We start from the raw sequence: 25,402 nt of genomic DNA on the forward strand, positions 1-25,402 counted from the left end.
TCTTGCATTTTGTATTAAAGAATTCCCACATTGAGTGATTGCGCTCTCATACTGTTTCATATTAAACTTCAGAACTATTTTCTGGACGTTGATAAGTTGACCGGCGGCGAGGCCCCACCCAATGACAGGGGCTGCAGGATTTGCGGCAAGATCGGTCACTTTGTCAAGGACTGCCCGGTGAAGAAGCGCGGCCAGGACAGACGAGACCAGGAGAGGCGGGACAGAGAGAGAAGAGAGCAGCAGAGAGGGAAAGGTGCGGTGCTGTTTTAAAGGCGCGTAGTCCCAGTGGTGTAGAGGGCGCTGTTGATGATACTGCCGATCACCGATATTATTAATACGAAGATTGCCGAAGATGAGCTGTTACCAAGTGTAAAGCGCGTAGGTGTTGCTAGGTAACGTTGCCTTCGTTGTCTTCTCTGCGCAACACGCAGTCTGTAGTAGTGCCAGGGTGCGTGCATATGTGCTTCTTATTATGACATCACAAAAGAAGTTTGCTGAAGTTGTCATCCCCCTCAGCCGAATCATGAGCCGAACTGTGATCGGACCACTGACTACAGTGGATCGGACTTCTTCGGACACGGGGAAATGGGTCATAGCGTAAGCCCTAAAGAGGAGTCGATAGCGTAGGTCTCTATATAGGAAACTTGAGCCGTACGCCCGCGTATGCATTCAACTAAACCACCAGAACCATGTGCCTTTAACACCTTTTTTTTTTTTTTTTTTTTGCAGTGCCTTTTTGAAAGAATCATTGCGATGTTATTCTAAACGCTTCCTTATCTTCCTGCAGATAAAGCTCCTATACCAGCTCTCCCTTGGTTGTGCTATTCCCAAAGCTTCATTTGCAATGCCCTTCACATAGCTTCCATCAGAATAAGCTCCTACACTTGATCGGTTTTTAATTGCCTACACAATTCTGCCCCAAAATACTTATCTCAGCTTTTGCACTCTCCCCTCCGTTCAGCTTATATATTGCACTCTACCATGGATACCATGGTGCTCCAGATACCATATGTAAGACCTAAGGCTGGTGAGTGTAGTGTCTCATTTTATTGGCCAATGGCATGTAATACCTTGCCAAAGGAACTTCTCTCATTACCCTCAGTGTGAATATTCACAAAGAATTTTAACCCATTGAGGACGAGTCCCGAGTATACTCGGGCAAGGGTCTATGGGAAATGTGTGCTGTAGCAAAGTCAGCTTGTCTTCAATGGGTTAAAAAGTTCTTACACTTTGACCTTGTCATTGGGACAAATTTACCTTGTAAGGTGCATTGATCAGTTTGATTGGAAATGCACAATAAAAAAAAGACTATTTTATCATTATCATTTATTATACTTCCTTGATGGTGCTGTCACTAAAGCTTCCTCAGCGTTGCCTTTCCCAAAGCTCCGTCAGATTATTATATTCCCATACTTCCTTCTGATACTGCTGCAAATGTCTCCTTGTATAGATTAGATACACTCTATACTCCTGCCTGGAACCATTATGGGTAATATGGTAATTTTATTTTTATTTTCTGATGTTTGGCATGTAAGGTTGGTAGTTTGATCTAAAGTAAGAATTTCATGCCTGGAGTTTGTAAAGTGTAGATGTATGTTAAAGGCATAATCTACCTTTTGCAGATGAAACAAAAACCCAGCTTTAGTGCTTCAAAATAGTTCTTAAATGTGCATTGGGGATAGAAACAACCAATGTAAAAATTTGAAGCAGTATAATGAATGTTAACCCTAACTAGGCTGGGCTATTTAGGTAGATCATAGAGCCGGGGGGGGGCCTCCCAGGCCCCCCCTCCAGATCTCGGCCGTCGACCGCGCGATCGCGACGAAAATTGGCACACACGTTGCCTATGATGTAATCTAAAGTATCACTAAGTTAAATTGTTTTTAAAATTATCATTTATGCTAAATTATGCTAATTTATGCATAATGATGCATGAAATCAGACAATTTGGTATAAATCACTAAATAGAGCTCAAAATGATCTCGGCCGTCGACCGCGCAATCACGACGAAAATTGGCACACACATTGCCTATGATGTAATCTAAAGTATCACAAAGTTAAATTGTTTTTAAAATTATCATTTATGCTAAATTATGCTAATTTATGCATAATGATGCATGAAATCAGACAATTTGGTATAAATCACTAAATAGAGCTCAAAATGGGCACATTTTTTGTGTGAACGTTCTTTTTAGTGTCCTGAGCAAATATGAGAGAAAAAAATTGTGCCATCAGAAAAAATTTCTTAAAGGGAAGATAAACCCCAAGAGCAATGTGGATTGAGTGAAAGCAGCAACATTAGTAGAACACATCATTGAAAGTTTGAGGAAAATCGGACAATCGATGCAAAAGTTATGAATTCTTAAAGTTTTGGTGTTGGAACCGCTGGATGAGGAGACTACTAGAGGATATGACGTATGAGTGGACAACAATACAAAGAAAATATAAAGGAAATTCAACAAAAATTCACTTTTCTAGAATCATGAAAGAGCAATGGACCAACCTCTTTCAGAAAGCAGGGGGAATAATTGCTACCCTTAACATAAGTCAATATCAAGTTGATGGAATTTGTAATTTTCATGAAAAATAGATTTTTGTAGAATTTTCTTTATATTTTCTTGGTATTGTTGTCCACTCATACGTCATAACCTCTAGTAGTCTCCTCATCCAGCGGTTCCAACACCAAAACTTTAAGAATTCATAACTTTTGCATCGATTGTCCGATTTTCTTCAAACTTTCACCGATGTGTTCTACTAATGTTGCTGCTTTCACTCAATCCACATTGCTCTTGGGGTTTATCTTCCCTTTAAGTATTTTATTGTTTTTTGAATTTCTTATGTATTTCTTCGTTTTTTCAATGAAACTTGTCAGCGACATTGTTCCGATCAAGAAAATATGTTATTAATTGATTTTAATCAATAAAACCCCAAAATAATCATACTTTTATGAAATTTTACCTGTCAGCACAGTTTGCATTGAAATTGTACACGAATTCACGTTTTTGAGCAGTTTTTGGTCTGACATGCACATACATATTTATGCGCAACTTCGGAACCGCGCACCCGGGCATTGCAAATTTGGTGTCAAAAGATGCGGGAGACTCAAAGAAAAAAGTCATGAAACGTCGCGGCGATAGCTTTTCGCGTTAGCGATACATTGCGCGGAACGTCGAGGGGGGGCCTCGGAGGCCCCCCCCCGGCCTAGTCAGGGTTAACTATTGTTAAATATACGAAATGTGAACAATAGTTATAAACCGTCTACAGTTATGGTTTAATGAGAAACACAGGGATGTCTCCCTATATTTTAGGTTTTATTGCAAAATTTTTATATCATAGGATGTTTTGTGATACAACTGACCTACACTATGCATCAAATGAGATAACTTGAAAATTTGTAAAATCACTGTTCCCAAAGGTAAACTGTACCTTCAAAGGGAGAAAGCTCGAATACCAATGCATGGAGCCTTCTACATCATCCTTTAAACTCTCTTTTGTTTGTATCTCGTTGTAGGTACTCCAGACAAGAGTTCGGTAAATGGCGCCAAGCAACCAGTGACGCCATCTTCTCCCACGGAAGAGACAGGCAAGAATACAGATGCCAAGCAGAAAGTTGGCAGCGAGCCAAGCACCAAGAAGACTGAGGTACCAGCTGCGTCTTATTTTCATGTACATGTGTGTGTGTGTGTGTGAGAATGTGTTTGCACACTTTACCCTCTTTTGTTAAAACAGAATGTTAATCAGATTAGATTACAGAATACTAATAAAAATGGAAATATCAGACTGTACACACCATAATATTCAAATCGGGAGAATTTGCAATTGACAAACACAGCAGTATAATCAGATATAATTGGAATGTTATCCCTTTTAACCTGTTGGGGACGAGTCGCGAGTATACTCGGGCAAGTGTCCATGGGAAATGATTGTTGTAGCAAAATCAGCCCGTCCTCAATGGGTTAAGAAAAGAGTAAGGGATTTTCCACCTGAGAGACGATGTACATTGCTTTGTGTAGGCAATAATTTGGATGAATATCATTTGACTTGCAAAATTCCCCCAAAATACAGAAACACTGCCAAAGATATGGCACATATAGAATTTTGTGTACTTTGTCGTCATTATTGCCACAGCAGGTACATTGAGTATTTGTTTTTGATCTGTACAAATTCCACCTTTTTGAATTCCTTGTTTGTTCAACTTTTGCCTCAGCCCACCAAAGAAGCCGAGAAGCCACAGAAGACTGCATATGTGGCTGACGAGGTACAAACGAAGCCCGGCAAACGGCCGAAAGAGAAAGCCAAGGCCGTCGAGCCAGTTGCCAGGCAGCTGTTTGTCTCCCAAAATGGGAATCGTAGAGAGCGCTCCCCAGCAGGGCAGAAGACTGCCGAGAAGGCCAAAGAGGTGACGGCGCCCTCTGTTGCTGAGAAAGAGAGAAGACCTGATGCACCGAGTGAGGTAAGCTCAATTCCTATTTTTCGATGTCCACTCACCCTCATTCTTTTCACTCTGCCTTGTAAATTTACTGGTTTGGCTGTCTCAGGGTTTATTTCATGTAATTTTTTTGGTCTTGTTGCTGTGGATGTTGTTGTAGTGTCTGTGTCTTAGCTTTACTTTCTGTCCCTATTTTGTTTTCATGGTCATCTAAAAAATTCATTAGCTGTATCGGCACGGTTTTGTAAACACCCAACATTTTTTTTACCTCAGTAAAGAATAACAAATAATATGCTGCATACAATTGTATTAAAGACACAATCTTTGGCAGAAGAAACACCACCATCAGAAGAACAAGCTCAAAGTGACTCCCACTGATTTCTGAATCTCAAGTAGACCTCATCAGACACCGATCAACATTTTCAGGAACACCTAAAAAAAGAGAAACAAAACAAAATGAATATAGCTTAAACAAATGCCTCCTTTTCCAAACAAAAATCTCAATTTTAGCTTATGTTCATTAATAGCAAAATTTTGTTTTATTAGTGCAGCAATGTAGAGGTGTATGTTATGTAGAAACGTTGTTTTCTGGTGATCATAATGCACGATGACATAACATTGTTTTTGTGTGTTGTGTGTCAATGTCCAGTGCTCCATCTTTGAGAAAGGGTTTCATTGGATATCACCACATGTTATAACTATGAGTGCATTTTGGTTTCAGTAACATTCTCACGATAGCTGTCACTCTTGTGAGCTGCATTAGTCTTCATCCCAGGGTGTTTTCATGATTCATTCATACTCCGATCATCACTAACCCCCAAAACTAAATCATCATCGGTACATTTTCATGTCAGGATACCAAAAGAGAGAGGAAGAGGTCGGCAGCATCCTCAGATTCCAAGTCTGCTCCTCCGAACAGTGAAGTCATTAAACAGAAATCAGACTCAAATACCGAGAAAAAGTCTGGGACAGTGGATGTTCCTGTCAGAAACACCAGAGTCACATCATCCAGTGCTCCAGTCCCAGAGCTGACATCCGGGGGTATGAGTCAAGATCGGAGATTGCGTGATCAAAGCGGGAGAGCGGTCCCCCTGCCAGATAGAAGGCCCGTGCGGGCGGAGCAACAGAGTAGCAACACGGACCAGCCACTAACAAGGACTGAAGTTATTAACCCCATAGCGGGATCACACCCCTCTGTTCTTCCAGCAAGGACTGCAGTGCCGAGTTCCGTTGGTCCAGGAACCACACCCGTTCACCCAACATCTCAGCCCATAAGCAACACCATGCATAATACCGTACCTGGTCCGGTTGGGAACATGTCCAATGGTCCCGCCCCCAATCCTGGCCAAATCCGGCCCCCATCCCTCTCCATGGGACTCCCCACCCACCAGGGCTTCCCGGGTCCTGCTAACAGCTTTGCCAATGGTCCATACCCCGGTTACCCCCTGCCACACCCCTCCCCTCCCTTTCCTGGCCATATGGGAATGCCATTCCCCCCACATTTCCAAGCACCAAGACAGATACCACCATATGGTAGCAAGCCTATGGAGCTGAAGGTAAGCCAGACTTTTGCATACTGCCATTAGTTATAGTGACTTTGTCCAAAGAGATGTAAGTGTCTTCAAGGATGGCAGAGCTTCAAAGCAACAAATCAATAGTCAGTTTAGAAATGTTTGACAAACTGATGAAAAAGTAAATTTTAGACCGTTTTATGGTCAAGGAGTTATTCAACATTTTTGTGTTATTCATGATTTATTGAGACTTTTACATTTCACAGAACAATATGATTTTTTTTAATTGATTGCTCAAGTTGTATCAAAACATTCATACTAAAATTATGCCTGTACATCTCTTCCAAAGACACTTGTTAGCTAAATCTACGTGACTCATCTTCATCATCTCTCTGTCTTCTTATCCACATTTTATTATGCTTGTGATGTGTGGTCATTTAAACAGAGTGTTAGTGATGTACAGTTCATAGCTTCAAGACAAGGCAGGATTATCAGTATTTTTGTTGTTTAAAATTTATAGTGCTTTATGATTCTTTATTATAAGGGTCTGAAAGACAAGCTTACCCAGTTTAGTTCAACATTGTGTGTTTTCATCTCATTTATTTTTTTCTTTGTTGCTATGTATTCATTATGTACCTATCTATCTTTCTAAATATTCATCTCTTTGTCTAATCACTTGACATCTCAACCTTGTATTTAATATGTTGCAATCAGTAATATGGTCAATATCAATTGTGTATCAGTAGCTAAACATATGTGAGATATTATGTGTCTTTATATACTATCCCTCTCTCTCTCTCTCTCTCTGTATGTATACTTGATCTATCTTTCTTTATATCTACACTGTATCTATCTTTCTGTGTAATCATTTGATTTCCGAGCCTGGTATCTGATATATTGCAATTGATGATATTGTCAACTGTCAATTGTGCATCCATAGCTGACCACATATTGGACAAATGTTCAGTAAAATTCAAACCATGTAATGCAGGCTCTTAAATTGCTCTCAGCTGGTATCCATTAACCCTTACAATAAAAAAATATGGTATTTCAGTGTTTTCTTACCATAAAAGCTTGAAATATTGGTTCAGTGAAGGCTCATAATCCCCCTTTTGTATCTGTTTGATTTATTCACTTATTTGGTCTTCCATTATGCCCATTTGCCCCATTTGTGGTGGCATGGTGGCCCAGGGCTACCAAAGATTGATGTTGGTCCACCAAATTCCAAAAAGATTTATCTTTTGGTGGCCCAATTCTGGGCAACTAAGATTCAAAATGGATTGTTACAGTTGCCTGTTTTTCAGGCCACTATACAAATCTCTTGCAGGCCACCAAAATTTTAGATTTAAAGATTTTAGTGACCCAAACAGGCCACCAGAGAAATAAATTAGTGTCGACCCCTGTATGTCACATATATATCTTCTTTCTTTTATTATTGTTATCATTTTTTTTTTTTTTTTTTGGGGGGGGGGGTAATCCAATGACTACATAGAATTTGTTGTTGTTTGTATTTTTATCTTAACATATTTCAAATGGATATTTCCAATCCATCCCTCCTGCAACCTGTAGCAACAAGATCTGACGGCACTGCTGCATTCAATTCAGAAGGGCCCAGCAAAGCCACCTCAGGGACCAGGACAAAGACAGGTTGGGTTCCCTGAAAACCAAGTACCACCTCTGCTGTACTTCTCTTCTCTAATCCTCACTGGACACCTTGGCCCCATCTCATTAAAGAGTTGATATGATAGCAACTCTTGCTGGAATGGCAACCATTACATTGTATGTTAATGACAAGAATCCAGCTTTGTGATTGGCTGTTGCTATGGAAAAATGGCATTCTAGCATGAGATGATATCGTAACATCTTTTATGAAATAGGACCCAGGTGGCATACTTTTGTTGTTGCTGTTGTTGCTGTTTTCTGTAGACCAGTTTACTAATATATTCAGATTCCATGTGTACTTACCTTTCAAAGGTTATCCATTTTGAGGAGAATGTTTGCCACTTGGCTAACCTGACACAGCTACAGCCCCTATGGGCAAACTGATTCAAAGTGTAGAAATATGTTTATTGGGAACAGCTAAATTCAGTGGCATACTGCAACGTCTACAGTGATTAAAGGACAAGTCCACCTTCATAGACATGTGGATTGAGTGAATGCAGCAATATTAGTAGAACACATCAGTGAGAGTTTGAGGAAAATCGGACAATCCATTGAAAAGTTATGAATTTTTGAAGTGTCTGCTCAGTCACTGCTGGATGAGAAGACTACTACAGCTGATGATGTCACATGCATACAACGATATTAAAGAATATAAAGAAAATTCAACATATTTTCACTTGCTTGACTTCCCTCTTTCAAAAGGTAGGGGGAATAATATTACCCTTAACATACGTCAGTGACAAGTCAAGGAAATGTGCACTTTTTAAAAAAAGTTTTTTGTGAAATTCTCTTTATATTTTCCTTATACTGTTGTACGCATGTGACATCATCAGCTGTAGTAGTCTTCTCATCCAGCAGTGACTGAGCAGACACTTCAAAAATTCATAACTTTTCAACGGATTGTCCGATTTTCCTCAAACTCTCACTAATGTGTTCTACTAATATTGCTGCATTCACTCAATCCACATGTATATGAAGGTGGACTTGTCCTTTAATGTCCCGAATTTTGAATACATGGTGTAACTGATTTATTGTACAGATTCATGAAACCGATTGTCAGTGAAGAGGATGACGTAATCCTCTAAAACTGAAATTGCTGCATTTTGACATCCGAGTGGGTTACACTGTTGTCAAGTTCTGAGGAAATCAAGACTCACTGAACTGACATCGAATCCCTTCTGATCATATACAATGTGATACAAGCCCACAGCATCAACAGTGAGACCCAAATTGTAATGAGATATTAACATGATACTGTATTGCCTGTGCAGGGCAGTATGCCTTTCTATAATGTCTGCCCTATTTTTGTAGTATAAAGAGAAATTCCCTCTCGAAGAACGTAGGTAACAGTATGTGTTATTATTTGCATGATTGCTAGCTGCCTGAAATGCAATGCTTCATGTTTTGTTCCTCGGTCCTTTGGTGGCAGGCACCAACACAGGTTCCATTGGTGAGAGCCCCAACCACTCCATTGACTGCCCAGACTTTGGATGAGGTGGAGCACCAACTGCGAAACCAGCAACGTGCGGAGGAGCACCAGCACCTTCATACACAGCAGGTGGTGCAGCCGGGTATCAAGTCCAGTGAGCAGATTGAGCAGCAGATGCGACAGGACCAGTTTTTCCAGAACCGACAACCCTCTGCCTCCGATCAGCGCCGCCCCCAGTTTGGTCCGGAAGCTCAGCAGCATCCGCCCCACCAGCACCTTCAGCAACAGTGGCACCAACACCACGGCGGAGACGCGGGGCTGCCCGAGTCCAGCCGCGCCGTGGCTCCACCTTCTCAGTCGAGGCACCTGGACAGTGAGTGGGGTAGGGGCGACCAGCAGGGTTCCCGGTTCTTCCAGCAGCCCCCTGTTCATGGGGAGCAGTCACAGCCGATACCAATCGGTGAGAGACCTACCCAATGGCCCATTACCCACCAGGGGCCAGGGAATCCCTCACCCACATCTCCACCACAGGGCAACTTTCCGTTTCCGGGCCAGCAGGATCTGGCCCCAGGGCGGCAGCCACAAGGGTATGGTAGCGCACCTTCTCCTCCACACAATCTTCTGCGGTCACCACCGGGTACCACATCCCCACCACACCCATATGGGCACTCCCCATTAGACCAGAGAGGACCCGTGAGATTCCCAGATGTGAGAGGCAACCCGCTCATGTCCATGTCCCTGTCTGGAGCTAACCCCCCACCATCTTCAAACCTGCCCTCTACCATGTGGCCACCACATCCTGAATCCACTCCAGGGTCAGATGGTGCTGGTAGTCCCCAGGACCGCAGAGAACCCAACAGGACCCCGCCCGCAGAGTCTCAATACCAGGGCCGTCTGAATGGACCAAGGTTTGGCCCTGGACATGGGCCCGAAGTCATGTTTCCGAACACGTAAGATCAAAGCGTCTGGCATTTTTGTAGGTTATGTTCTCTGGAAGAAAAATGAAAAACATAAACATAAATATAAACAATAATATAAACATAAATCTCGTAAAACATTACGAGATGTGAAAGCCCTTAGCTATAGTCATTTCCAATAAGATTTGGATTGCAGTCTTAGGTAACTGTTTGCTAAAGTTCTACAGTACTGACCTTTGTGTTGTGCAAAAGCTCCACATTTAATGCAAGTGGCTGCAAGCATTTGTGTGCTGTTGACTGGCCTTCGGGGGGGGGGGGGGGGATGTCAACATATATCATATTGCGCAGAGTTGAAAATATAACATAGGACCAAGGGGAGCATTGTATTTTCTTATAGGAGCCTTTATCTTCTTACATCTCCCATATTATATGCTTCCATTTTCTTTTGTCCCCCCATTAAAGCTGGTACAATATATTGTATCTCCCGTGTCATTAGGCTACATTTTCTTTTATCCCCCTTAGCAAGGGGATATATTTTCTTGTATTCTCCGTATCATGAGGCTGCATTTTCTTATTTCACATATTGTACAGTATGTCCCCAAAAAATTACAATCAGATTTTCGCATTGATAGCAGCCAATATGATTAAACTGTCTAAATGCTACTCCAAGGTCTTAAAATATAACATCTAAGCTCTGTTTTGCAGAAAACCCCATTCAATTTGGTTAAGCGGTCGCAGAGAAAAGTGGATTGTTGCAAAGCATGTCATGAGTCTGATTCTTCTAAGTTTAGCACTTTGATGCTCTTGTGTGTGAATACAATAGACAAAACTTGGAGGGAAGAGTTTCCTGACATCCTCTACAAAATTCCTCATTTCTCTTTGACCACTGAAGCAAATCAAATGGGGTTTTCTGTAAGATGTGGGCAGTGAGTTATAGTTTCTACCCTGAATTTGTATTTAGATTGATTCACTATTTTTAAAGATATCATTGCGGAGCTCCCGTTGTAATTTTTGTGGGGGACATACGGTAAAGTTGAAGTCTGATATTTGCAGTATTATAAGGTCAGCCATCTTTATGATTATATGCGAGTCATACTTCTTCTTCTTTTCAGATAGAAGTTGGTCAAGATGATGAGCTGGATCTTGATTATGTTACCATGGTTTGTTTCTTCAGTGCATTGAAATGGCAATGATAAAAAAAAAATGGAGAAAAAAAAAATCTTTCTCTTGTTACTTATGCATTCCACACACAGCGCTCAGCCATTCCACTTCAGTCGATCTGGCTTCAACCCTAGCCTGCCCCGTTCCAGCCACGCTGCCACCATGCCGCCCCAGCAACCTCACCCCCAGCACCACCAGTCGTACCCCGGTCAGCACCGCCCCGACGCCATGTGGCACCACCATCAACACCACCAGCAACAGCAACACCTACAACACCACCACCCACAACAACACCAACACCTCAGCCAACACCAACATCACAATCAACAGCGATTCCCATACCAGCCTGCGATTGGCGCCGAGCCGCCACGCTTCTCACACCCCAACAGCATACCTACCATGGCCCAGGCCCCTCCAAGGCAGAGTAGCAATGTCCACACCTCTGACGAACTCCTTGGAAGAGCGCATGCCCCGTCCCACTATAGCTCATAGCGCAGAATGATTCTACTTTTCTCCCAAAGTCTGAACCATCAATTTTTGTTTTAACCTCAGATGTAGCTATATTTGTAATTCATTTTCTTACCTTTTAGCTTGGAAATACATGGATGTTTTAAGTGAAGCCTGCTGAGAATAATTGTCAGTGCATGTGAAATAGTAGAGAGAGAGCACATGAATATACACTAAGGGGGCTAGGTGATTTTTTTTTTTTTTTGTTTCTTTGTTACTATGTGCCTGTGAGAAGTTTATGCTAGATTAAATTTGTTGGTCCATGCAAATATTACAGTGTAAATGTCATGTCAAATCAACAAATGCTGAGTTTGAACCAACGAGGATCCTATATACCCATGAAACGGAGAATGTAGTGACACATGTAATGTAATAATTGTTCAGTTCCTCTCATACAGATATATTCAACGGGCACTTTTCATGTTCAGTGTGATAACAAATTAGGATAATATTTTGATTTGCATCTCATTTCACAAGTGATTCCTTTTGACAATTGCTTTATATTAGTGAAAAAAAAATTGGAGAAGAATGCCAAATATAGATGTATTTTTTATATGAAAATCACATTTCTTCAAGATGTAGTTGGTGTTAAGTAATCCATATCTATATGGTGGAGTTGTACTTATTTGCCACTTTGTGGCAGTACCTGGGCCCTGTTTTATGAAGAGTTAAAATTGATTATATAGTTGATTTCTATCATAAGTCTATGGCAGCCTGTGTGGTAAGGAAATTTAAAATCAATTTTATCTTTTGATAAAATGGGGCCCTGGTCGGGTCAACTAGGTATTGCTAAGTGACCGAGTTGTGTGTTTACAGTCGGGCACACATGCGTACATATTCCACCTTTTGATATCACTGCCAAAGTGTTAGAATATCAGAGACTCCAACCCCAAGCACCTCTTCAATTTGATATTCTCCCTCCTGGAGCCCCTAGCAGACTGGAGACTGATCACGTGAACATACGCACAATATAATGCGCGTGTAGCGCACATCTCCAGCGCAAAGCGTGACGTTCCTTTGGACCCAGTTTCCAGGGCCCGTAGGCGTGCCCTTTAAGCTCTAGGGTTGCAAATACTCTCCAAGGCAAAACTTATCCTTACTTTTTGAGCATATATGAGAAAACTAAAATTTGGCAGGAGAAAGCAAAATTTTCAGCGTGGAAGATTTCACAAAAATGGCCTCAAAGTGGGAGATTCTCCAACGAAAGTGGAACAGAGGAACGAGTCTCTGACATATTCTTCCTGTTTTTTCCATCAATGACGGCACTCGGAGGTTATTTCTGTGCCATTGTTTTTGCAAACTTTTTGCAGTTTTAGAAATTGTTGAGTGTGTGAAGTTCTAGTCCCTGGTCCTGGCAAAACTGTTTCCGTGAGGTTTTATTTGTAAATGAGTGGTACTAGTGCAGTGTCTATCATAATTTGGACAAAACTATGCGGCGATAAAAAGTTATGAATGTTAAGTATTGGCATAGCCCTCTGGACACACACAGAAGGTTCCCTTGTAACTAGTTCAGCTCTTGTTCTTGTTCTTCTTCTCTATAAGCGCATCCTTCATAGTTGAAGATCAGCTCTTTGCAGAGCTGTTAGGCAAAAACAGACAAGTGAAACAAGTCAAAAATGTAATGACGTATTAGTTGTGAAGAGAAATAATACTCCCATGCAAGGAGCTAAATGAGGCGCAAACACATGAAGAAAACAAGAAAATAGCCGTTTATATTTGACGTCCGAAGAAGAAGTGGACTTTGTTGTCCTCATAAGCAGAAGATTTGATGTCTTTTATCAATAGGAACATTTAACACCCACTAAAGAAGCAAAGTTTTGATTGGCGTAATCACCCCACGATGGCAGGGTGTGCCTTTATCTTCCAATATCAGGTGGAGAGGTTGTGGAATCATGTTCACTTCACCATTAATATTGAACTTTGCTTCTTTAATATGGGCAATGGTAATATTTCAGAAGTGGTGGACCTAAGGGAGATACTTTTGTGATGTGATGATACAACTAATTTCCTGTTATTGCCACCATCTGTATCACTAATCGACATGTTGAGAGAGGCTGGCAGCTGTAAAGAAGGGATTTGGCTGCACCATTTCAAAGTCTTTTATTTGCATTTCAGGAGGGGACACAGAAAATAATACCAACTGCTCAGGCTTGTAGGGTTCTTTCTCCTGAAATGTGTGTGACACCCCCAATGTTTACAGAACCAGATAGGAATTCTCTTTGTGCCCAACAAGACCTTTTTCCATGTTTAGATTTGCATGTCTTACACGTGCCGTGGGAAACAAGATGCATATGGTTAGTCATCACCCATGTAACTTTGTTGGTGCTGTCACGGATTGATTTGACTGGTCTCAAACAATCATTGTCGGATGAACATTGATGAGTGATGTCAAAACGTCAATCAATCCAAGTGTGGCGTCACAGTGAATGAGCTTCAGATCCCTTGTAAGCTTTTGCTGCCCTGCAAGAGCAACTGAAAGGCATTAAATCAGTCTTGTTCATACCAGACCAATTGTGACCTGCTACAACAAAATGATCCTAAAGTCGGGCGAGGTCGATTATTTGAAAATTGCATGACACAATTTCCTAATCTTTCTGCTTTTAATTGATATATAACACGTCTTATAAAAATAATCGGTTGCGGAGATATCGATGTTTTGAGACAGCATGTCAAGACGTCTGAGAAATCACTGTTTCGAGAAAAGCGCCCTAAAAGTTGTCCTTGCGACGCAATCACAATCAAGAGACACGCAATTCAGTATTCACCTCCGGACAATAGAAGTTAAGCCCTAGCAACCCCCGAACTGCTCATTCAAACACAGCGTCGGCGGTCTCCTCACCGACCAATCAGTGACCAGGATGTCAGGAGAAGCGGCTAGGCATAGCGCAACCCACACGCACGCACCAGTCGACTGGGCAGTGTGCGAGCTTCACGCTTCGGTTAGCGGCAAACAGCAAACTGACCAGTGAGATCACTCTGGTCGTTGTTAGGGGCGGAGCCTATGTGTGGCGCTCAATCCAAATGTTCAAACCAGTTTCTGCTTCGTTGAAACGCCAAAAAAACATGGCCCAGAAAAACGCTATTTTTTGGTCTTTCCTTTTATCATTTTGCTTCAAAATTTCGACAGATGATGAAAGACATGTCAGACTCTAATAATATGTCAAATTCAGAAAATCGTAAGTTTCGACCAATTTTGATGCTCTAACTTCAAACTCGATTTTCACGGCTTCGACCGTGCGCGACTTTAGGACCATTTTGTTGTAGCGGGTCACAATTTATCACTGTGTAAAAATTTCATGAGACATACATTATGTCAATGGCAACACACAGAAGATACAAATTATAAATTTAGGATTTATTGGATGAACACTGAACTAGGGTTTTCTATAACTCAGTCGGTAGAGCACTGGGCTGGCAGTCTGGAGGTCTCGGTTCTGAATCGCGATGGAATCCCATTTTCTTTGTTCATTTATCCACTAATAAATTATAAATTTGACACAGAACAAAAATTCAAAGGTAGGGGATACCTTTTACAGACCTCCCAAAATGCAGCAAAACATTAAATATGAACCTCAGGGGACTTGTTTAGGCCACTGCTGAGAAATGTGGAAGTCAACAGTTATCTACAATTTGAATAATGCACAAAACTCAACTACTCAATAGTTCTGTGTGTCAGCCACACTTAAGCCTTTTTGTTGCAGTCTTCTGTATTTTTATGCCTCCGCCACGAAGTGGTGCCGGAGGCATTATGTTTTCGGGTTGTCCGTCCGTCCGTACGTACGTCCGTACGTCTGTACGTCCGTACGTCCGTACGTCCGTACGTCCGTCCGCTTTCGTTTACGCGATAACTTGAGTAATATTTACTGGAATTTTACCAAACTTGGTCCAAGTATGAAGTATGATGGGGCAACGATTTGATAAGATTTTGGGTGAAATCGGCTAAAGGTCAAAGGTCAAAGGTCAAGGTCAAATCATGAAATTGTATCCGTTTACGCGATAACTCAAGACTGTATGGAGCAAATTTCACCAAACTTTGTTGGAGGATGATGTATGATGGGACAATTACTTGATTAGTTTTTCAGTGAAATCGGACAGAGGTCAAAGGTCAAAGATCAAGGTCAAATCCTAAAATTTATCTGTTTATGTGATAACTCAAAACTGGATGAAGCTGCTTTCACCAAACTTGGTCCAAGGATGATGTATGATGGGACAATTAGTTGAGTAGATTCTAGTGACATTGACAAGAGGTCAAAGGTCAAAAGGTCAAGGTCAAATGCTAAAAATGTTGCTATTTCCCCCATATCTATGCAATGCCCGCATTTATTTTCTTGAAACTTAGTGTAGACATGTACTACTGCGTAAGGATTCTCCAGAGAGAGTTTCATGTCATAAGGTTAAAGGTCAAAAGGTCAAAGGTTAGGTGAAAATGTTGCAATATCACTTTTCTCGCAAATGGTTCAATGTATCTTCATGGAACATGGTACATGTGCATGTACTGACTGGCAGGGATTATCTAGGGAATTTAGGGGTCATGGGTCAATAGTCAGGGGTTCAAAGGTCAAGGTCAACTCCTCAAAATGTTACTACTGTATTTCCCTCATACATGTATACTAGTATATGCAATGATTGCATTATTAGTTTTAAAAGTGTTTAATATATGTACATGTATTACTTGATGGAGATTCTCTTGGAAATTTCCAGCCAGAAGGTCAAAGGTCAAAGGTTAAGGGTCAAAGGCCAGGTTTAAATGAAAAAAAAATATTTTGTACTGTAATTACACTCTTTCTTCATACCTTGAAAATTATACTCAATGCATAAACTTATAGTAAGGTCGGTCAGAAGTCAAGTAAAAATTTTCAATTCCCCAAATATGTGTACCTGCACTCTTTAATAGACAATTATAGCAAACCCAGTTCGTGGAAAGTGAACATTCAAGATATTTCTGACAAACCTGTTATTTCGATATTTTGCCAGTTATGTGAAACTGTCATCACACATTGTCAAGACATTGTACTATACACCTATTGGGAGAATCATGCATTATGGCGGAGGCATCAGTCGCCGTAGCGACATTTCTAGTTTATCTATAAACACAAATCTAAAAGTATAAGAGCTGATGTAATAACATATAGAGTGTGTGGCAAGAATGTATATAGAAATGTTTGTAAGTTTTGATGAACTTTCTTCACAAAATATACATGATGGACACACATGCAGTGCATGGGTCTGCAAAGGTAGCCTAGTAATGAACTGGAATCTACGGTGAGCCCCGAAAAAAATTCAATTCAAAATCTAACAGTCAATAAAAATGTACTAAATGTTACCTTCCACTTTCAATACTTTTTAGGAGTTTCTAAAATGATACTCTCTTCAACATACCACTGTATTTATACAACTCTTCATTTAAGGCATGCAAATGGGATTCCCTACCTTTAAAGTAAATATGTGGAAAAGGCAGAGAGTAAAGACTTCAACAGGTTTGTCATACAAATATTTGCCTGTATTGGATGACTTGACATCTTCATAGAATGTTACCTTTGAATATTGACTTCCGCTCCTTACAAATTCTTCTTTTTTTTTTTTCAAGAATAGAAGAGCATAACATCCCTCACCAGCCAGATAACAGTAGAAACTAGTATGTGCAAAGCGTGCTGTAATTAATTACTATGTACTTTATCATACTTTTTGATTTTCAACGGAAGAGGTGTAACTAGAGAGAATTTTCCATTTTTTTTTTCAGTTTTCATTGTGTACGTGATCAACATGAACTAGGGTTGACTCTATCTGCTCTTTACCACGAAAGTCCATCAATATTTAAGGTGTGTCCTGCAGAGATGCATGTAAAAACTAGAAAAGTTAGTGCTAATTAATAGAGAGAGCTCTCATATGATGAAAAAAAAAAGCCAACATGTGCAAAGGGCTACTTTCGTGACATCATATGGAGTTATGATAATGGATAGTATACAATACTTCACCTACCAGTGGCATATTTCTTTTTGTAGTCTGTTCGATGCCCTTCTTGTATTTTTCTATTTCATTTTCTCTTTTGAGTTCCTGGTTAATAAAACTGCTGTCATTATGGAATGTGGACAATTTTGCAATACATGTATTAGTAGAAAATATTTACCATAGAGCTTGAACAAAAAATGTTGCAACTGTGATGAATTCAGCTATTAACTTTTACTAAATAATTTTATCATAGAAATTGTGACAAATTGGGAAATTACAAAAGTTGAGGTAACAGTGACCTTAAGAATGCTAACAGATTTTGCAGAAGGGAATTTGAATTGAATTTGAATTGAATTTACTTTCCACTTCTGTGATAAAAGAGCAAGCATGTAAGACTAGCATTATACATAACAATAACGACATACATGAAAATACAAATTACATTAATGGTTGAAAATAGCTCTTGCCAATGAGAACAGAAGTAGCAAAGTGTTTTTGAGTTATTACTTTTTCCCAAAAAAAAAAATGTGGGAATAATTACTTTTTCCAAATATTCTTCCATATTTACAGACTCTTTTTGCAAATTTTGGCAGCTGCCATCAAGACTTGTACCTCATTTACATCCAATAGTCTGCTACTACGAAAATGAAGCACTTGAACATTGATTCTTATTGAATGCGCTAGCTTCTAGACCCTGTAAACATGAAGAATATTCTTACCCTCCCTAGTAGTGAAGAGTTTATAGTGTAGCGTATGCTTCGGCTGGCTTCATAGTTTTTTATACGTACAGACACAAAGTTCAAAGTTCAAACTGTTTTAATTTCTTTCAACAGAATTTGCAAAGTAATAAGTGATATTGGACATGCGTTTGAATAATACACTGGAAGCAAAAATAACAACATGTTCGTGTCTATGGTCATTACCAGAAGAGACATATACAGACACACTTGTATATTCTGTGAAAAAAAAAAATTTAAAAAATGGAGGTACCCACTCAATAGACAATGCTTGTATGTGGAAAGCTCCGAAGGAAGGGTAACCTTTTCGCGAAGGTAAACTTTTCTCTAAGCTAATCACCACAGAATGAAGTGGCATTAATTTGTTTGATTCAGAACTATTTGGGCTGCTACTTAAGCAGGAGTAGGTCAAACTGGAGCAGTGAACTTCATGTAGTATATAGTTTTCTATCTGAATTCCTCGGGAAGATGTCTCTTGGTGGGTTTTAGCGGAATACGTTGTTTTCATCTCAATCACGCCTACAGAAATGTCATGTGGATTTATTGCTGTCCTCATCTCTTAAGTGTCTTTCATCTCGCATTTCTGAAGCGAATGCATGCAATATTTCGGCTTCTGTCAACTCTGGAAAAGGAAAAAAGAAAATCATCCGTCATGAAGTGGCATAACGCCAATTTGGGGAATTTATGTCTAATGATACCTCCGCGATAGAATAGCATAACAAGCACTGTCAGTGAATAGACATCAGTCTCATACCTCAAATTATTATATGGCTATATATATTTTTAGAGAAATGCCTCCACGCATAATGGAAAATTATTATGTATGAAATCCAATTTGATATTCATAGGGACATCAATATTTACTCCATGACATAATTTCTAAACCAGTACACATTTTCATGGATTCTAAGAGGAGTACAATTTTTTTTTTTTTTGATTTGATGTGGTGCTCTTGAAAATAGGAATAATTTTATGACTTTTATGACTTTTATACCTGATGCAAAAATCTCTGAAACCTTGGTTTAGTAATCTATGTAGGCATCGTGATGGATTATTGATAAATTTGACCTTTTTCTTTTTCTTATATTGTACAATGTATAAACAGATGTTTTTACCTAAAATAGCACACTCGTATGCACACAGACGCAAGTAAGCACATATTGCCACAGTTCTTCTTTCTTTGTATATTTGTTTCTTTGATGTTTTGTCTTTATCTTTGCCATTTTTTTTGGGGGGGGGGGGTTGGGCTAGATTGCATCTTACTACTTGCATGACGGGACCCATTTTTGACTGATATAGTTTCCAACAAACTTGAGTAAACTTTTGTTGGTGTTTTTTTTTTCTAGTCAAAAAAAAAAAGAGTGAGATTTATGTAGACTTTTGTGCAATGATGAACAGCATCTCCTTTTGGTAGATACCCGGATCGCTCCTTGATATAATTTCTGCACGACATCAATATCTGGATATTACATCACCGCATTTCCTTCTCCACCCACACCCTCGCCCCTGTGACAACCCAAGAGAGTTTACACCACTCTGGCTCTAGATTGATTGTGTTTTGTTTGTTTTTTATCAAAAAATGAAGAAAGGCTAGAAAAAACAACAGCAAATCGGTCCAATTAACAAATTCATAATCAGAGACTTAGATAGATTGCGTTTGTTGCGTTAATTGTTTAATTTTTCTATGTTATGGCTGTGCTGAATGAATGAATGAAACTTCAAGTGGGTTCGGATTTCCTCATTGTAAATGGATTGCGACAAAACAAAAACAACGATAACAAAGACAAAAAGAAAGGAATTTAAAACAACATCAGCTGGCTGAAGTGATTGGAGCAGTGATGAGAATAAGAGATACTAATATTTGAGAAATGGAAGGGTAGTGATGGTGTCTGCTTCCATCCGGCCCCAGATGCCAACTTTCTGTATCTTGGTGCTGCATATTTTTATCATTATTTGTTGTATTCAGGTGTGAGTTACTTCAATTTGTTTCCCTCTACAAATGAAATTTGTTAAGATCGCAACTGCTGATCTGTAAATTAACAAAAATGTCAGAAAAAAAGGAACCAGTGGGACTCGAACCAGTGGGATTCTAGTCCCACTGGTTCCTTTTTTCCAACATGTTTGTTAATTTACAGATCAGCAGTTGCGATCTTAACAAATTTAATTTGTAGAGGGAAACAAATTGAAGAAACCCACACCTGAACCTTCACCCCTCTGAAGAATATCTTTCCTTCAATTTGTTGGATTCTTTAATACCGTTTCATGAAGTTCAGTAAAAATATATCTTAAAAATTTAATCATTTGAGCCCTTGTTATTTATGTATAATTGTGTCGGTTGCAGAATTTTCGCAGGGCCCTCAAATCGCATAATTTTCTCACAAGTCTCTTAATTGCAGAATTTCACATCTAATTCTGCAATTAAGAACACATTTTTAAAAAAATAGATTACAGTTTTTGCTTCTCTCTCAAATTGGCATTTCTTTGTGTTTCTAAAATTATTGTGACTAATTTTGAGCAGATTTAACGAAGATCACTTGTTCCATGTGATCTTTATCCAATATTCCAAGATAAGATGTGTAGTGAAAGTCAGAGATGCCAACTGAATGGCAAAAAGAGGATTTCTGCAGCAGGACTTTGTGTTCAGGATTCCAGAATCCGTTGTCCCTTCAATGCATGGCGTAATACTTAACCACCTCTTCAGCTAAATAATATCCTTTGGAGTTTGTGCTTGCAGCAGACATATCGAGTTTTTTTTTTTTTCTACTCTAAGTTTAAAAAAAAAAAAAAAGAAGTTAAAACTTAGGTATGGTTTGCTTGAAGCAAAAGTGAGGATGTTGAATATGGCAAACACTTTCGTAGACATGACCTATGTCTTTGGAAATTTCATGCATTGTTTTATCATAGTCTGTTGTTTGTATTTAATGAATAGCCAGTTATATGCAATGTGAGTTCCTATGGGTGCAAAGTATTTCGTGTAGCATATAAGAGAGTGTGTAGAAAATGTGTCCAGAGTAGTATATTTTTGCAGGTTGATGATTAGAGTATGAAAAGATGTGCTAAAATATTTGTAATGTAACGAATGTCATGACTACAACTACAGTATAGCAGCAGTGTCTGTTACATTTCTTTTACTCCTTGGCAAGATCTCTGAGAAATTGTCGATTTTTTTTTTTTTTTTAATAGGACTATTTGATAGACCTGCACTGTATTTTGTTTTTCAACATGATTACTCCTTTTGGATTAAAAGAGTGTTTTAAACTTCACCTTAGTCACTTCCTACAGTGACAATGTTTGACTCCATTAGAAAATTTCCCCCTTCCCCTGCCCCGTTATATTCAAGTTATCCCCAGTAAACCTTCCACACTGGAAGACTGCTCTTTAATTTTGTTCAAGTGAGCTTAATGCAACACATTGCTAATAATGCGTTTTGTAGGGGAAGTAATAGAGATACAAGGTCAATTTCTTCTGTTTTTGACCAACCATGGTGATGAATACATGAAAAGGATAATCGTGCTTGATGTTAAGCCATCTTTCAAATTACTGGTTAAATTCTTTTTCTTTCTTTTTTAAAATTCAGTGTACTTTTGTTTTCAATCTGCATCACACAACATAATTTTCAGGAGTTTGGATTATTTCCTGGTATAAATTAAATTTTGAACTTTTTTGCGATTTGTGATAATTTTGCCGAGTACATTGAACACAGAATGGAGTACATTCAGCAATACATTCAAATTAGTTATCTGCTAGAAACTATGGCATCGAGAGAAATGATTTGATGCGCATGTGTGATGCACTATGTAAGAATCGAGTTCGCCACAAACTCTACGCTGTCTTAAAGAATTTGATTTAATTTCAACTTGCAATAGAGACATGAACAGAGGATGAGAATAATTTGTATATAATGAGCACTAAAACACGATTATGACAAAGAAAAGAAGCTGTACAGTGCATAAAGGAGAGTGGTTGTTTGTGCCAAGGGCCAGCATGATGCTATGATCCTTGCCTTTACGGAAAGAAGATATATTTCGTATATCTAACATCTTCCAGCCGTCGCAGTGATTAATGCGTGGAATCACGTTGTCGCCAAAAACTGGTTAGAAAAACCAAGAGACACATGCAAATTGACAGTATCATTGATTTGCATGAAACGTCATTCTACATTTTGTAGGCTGCGCATGCGCCGCATCCGTGTAGTGTACAATATTTTGAGAAGTGGAACTCATTCGTGATGGACCACATGAGAAATGTTGTCAATGGAAGGCGGAAGACTTGTGCTTTCCCATGAAGTAGTGCAGTTGACACGGGATGCCCGAGACAGGGCAATATAAGTTGTACCCTGCACTGAGTTGACGGCTATATAAGAAAGTAATGACTCGTCTATATTATTCATCACATCGCTTTAAATGTGCGCATGTGCGAATACAGTAATTGGCATGAAGCTTCCTTACACCAATATGTATTTTTAGAATGCAAAGGACCTCACTCGCCGTTAATATATTATTGTCTTGAGTTTTCACTCCAATATGAATTCTTGGACCATATTAATTGTAAATATTGATTGTTTTGATACATTTCAGTTGCAATTTTAAGTTGTAACTAACCGTCTCTCTTGCATCAGCTCTTTTTGAACCGTCGATATCAATTTAATTCTTATTGGATAGTGAACAAGCTTAATGCTGCGTATCTGATTGAAATGTCAGACTATAGAGAATATTCTCTTTTCAAGCACCACTTCTGTTTTTTTCCTGCTTGGTCCCCACATGTGAAATTACTTCTTTTTATTATTATTATTATTTTGATGGAATTCGGAGGACAATCTGTTTTGTTCATGGTATTTGCTGATATTTCTCCCATTTCATTTTGAGGGTGGCTCACACTCTCTCGATTTTGTGCCTGAATTAAATTAATGAGATAACACCTTACTCTTGATTGTTTGCCGTTCATTTTTTTCTCTCATTGTTATCCTTATTGAAGGGAATGTTTCTGTAAAATCCCCTACGTGCCACATTTAATTCCAGTTGTTTAGCACATTTTATAACTCTGGTAAATATCTGTGCCCCTTGCAGGCAAAATGAAGCAACAAAATATTTGTGGAACAAAATTGCACTGCATGTATGTACATACATACACATCATGTTTTGCGAAGTCAAGCATGCATGTCATAATAACATTATTACACAAACAGGCTTATTATTATTGTCTTACTCTGTCTTACAAAGTGTTCGTGGCACACTTTATGTGGATTAGCAGGAAGAAATGACGCTAAAACATAACAAAATGAGGCAGATACAATGCTATGACAATGGTAGGACGTGCACAGTTTACTCTAAAAGAATGAGAATTGAGGTTTGTAGAAAAATCGAAAATATGTTACTGTACCTTCACATCCTCTCCGAATTTTTTCAGTCCAGGAGCTTTTTGCAGTATGGAAGATTGGCTTTTCTTTAACGCTGATCAAGATTTTCATGGTACCATCATTAATGCTGATTAAGATTTTCATGGTACCATCATTTTGCCTTAAAGGGACATTCCAGACGATTAATGATACATGTATATAATTTTACATTATGTAGTGCATGAATGTTATAGTGCCATGTACAAATTTGTGGACTTTATTGTGATCCTTGTGCAGACAAATCAATACAGTGCTCTGAAAACCCATAACTTACATTGAACAAGGATGATGACATAGGAGGCTCACATATTCCAGTAATGTAGAAATGTAATTCCATTACAACACCACTCACTATTAAAGCAAGTTCACTTATGTAACAATGTATGCATGCTTTCTTCTTCTTTTGTTCTGCTCTCCGTGGGCACCCAATCATGCATTTTTTTTAATGCGAAAATTCTACGTCATCATCCTTGTTCGCTGTGATTTGTTATAAATTTTGCTAACACTCCTATCCCAGTCACTTTAGTTCTGTAACTTTGTACCAAGTATGATCAATTTATCGATGTTCTAAGGCAAAAGTCTGGAAAAAAAAGGTAGGGCGGTACACCGCTCTCGTCTTTTTTTTTTCTTTTCCTTTTTTTTTCACTTTTTGCTGCAACACGCCACCCCCACCCTCTTCCCCGTATGAGTTTCGCTCGGAGCTATTCTCTCCGAAGAAATGTTCCTTTTTCCCCAACTTCCTACCCACACTAACATCCTCTTCCGCTTGAACAGTGTAACAGTTCTTTGAAAGGTCGTATATCCCTTTCGTAGTGGACGTCACGAAATTTTGCATGGTTAAATAATAATAACGTCTCCCAACATCATGTATTAAATCTTACGGTTATATTACACCTCAGATATCTAAAGAAGAAGAAGAGGAAGAAGAAGAAGAAGATAAAGAAAAAGAAGAAAGAGAAAAAGAAGAAGAAGAAGAAGAAGAAGAACAACAACAACAAACCCATACCACTAGAGAATACGCTGCCCCGTTGTATAGCAAGGATGGATTTTTTTTTTTTTCGGGGTCAAGATAAATTCACAGGAAATCTTCAGTATCGTATCCCCCTCCGTTAGAAAGAAGTTTCCAGTTTTTTGTTGTTGTTTTGTTTTGTTTTGGGGTGTTTTTTTTTTTTGGTGTTTTTTTTTTTTGTGGGGGGGGGGAGGTCTAAATCACCTACCTCTACAATGTACCAGATTATGAAAGGAATCCTCAAGTTTTCAATAGGCACACACAAACTTTTACTGTAACGGTGTTTTCGCACAACTCGACAATCTACTAGTATATATCATATACGCGCCAAAAATTTGTGCTCATATATATTTTTGCAATGTAGAACATACACACAACTGAATGCATATATGAACACACATACATACTTACATACATACATACATTAACACATGCATGCACCTATACACACATACATGCGTAAAAACAAACATACATACATACGTACATACATACATACATACATACATACATACATACATACATACATGCATTTTGTATTTCATATTCCCTGACACATCGTTTGGATATCTATAGATATAGTGCTGGAAAGAAACGAATCCATTTAATTGTCCCCGCCGAACGAGTTCGAGCAGGGGACTATGAAACGGGCTCCGTACGTGTGTGTGTCTGTGTGTCCGTCTGTCCGTCCGTCTG

General features: G+C 39.2%; 1 protein-coding gene across 1 annotated transcript in view; it reads left to right on the plus strand.

The window, feature by feature from the left end:
* Positions 1-13,201, plus strand: part of LOC140236586 (terminal uridylyltransferase 7-like) — a 38,713-nt gene extending 25,512 nt beyond the window's left edge. The window contains exons 16-22 of the mRNA XM_072316511.1: positions 73-253; positions 3,512-3,642; positions 4,208-4,453; positions 5,284-5,985; positions 7,510-7,587; positions 9,032-9,981; positions 11,202-13,201. Of these exons, the coding sequence (XP_072172612.1) occupies positions 73-253; positions 3,512-3,642; positions 4,208-4,453; positions 5,284-5,985; positions 7,510-7,587; positions 9,032-9,981; positions 11,202-11,601 (2,688 nt within the window). The 3' untranslated portion in view covers positions 11,602-13,201. The remainder of the gene's footprint in view (positions 1-72; positions 254-3,511; positions 3,643-4,207; positions 4,454-5,283; positions 5,986-7,509; positions 7,588-9,031; positions 9,982-11,201) is intronic.
* Positions 13,202-25,402: the final 12,201 nt, after the last annotated feature.

This window comes from Diadema setosum, chromosome 13 (genome assembly GCF_964275005.1).
Source record: "Diadema setosum chromosome 13, eeDiaSeto1, whole genome shotgun sequence".
In the NCBI taxonomy this organism is placed as follows: Eukaryota; Metazoa; Echinodermata; class Echinoidea; order Diadematoida; family Diadematidae; genus Diadema; species Diadema setosum.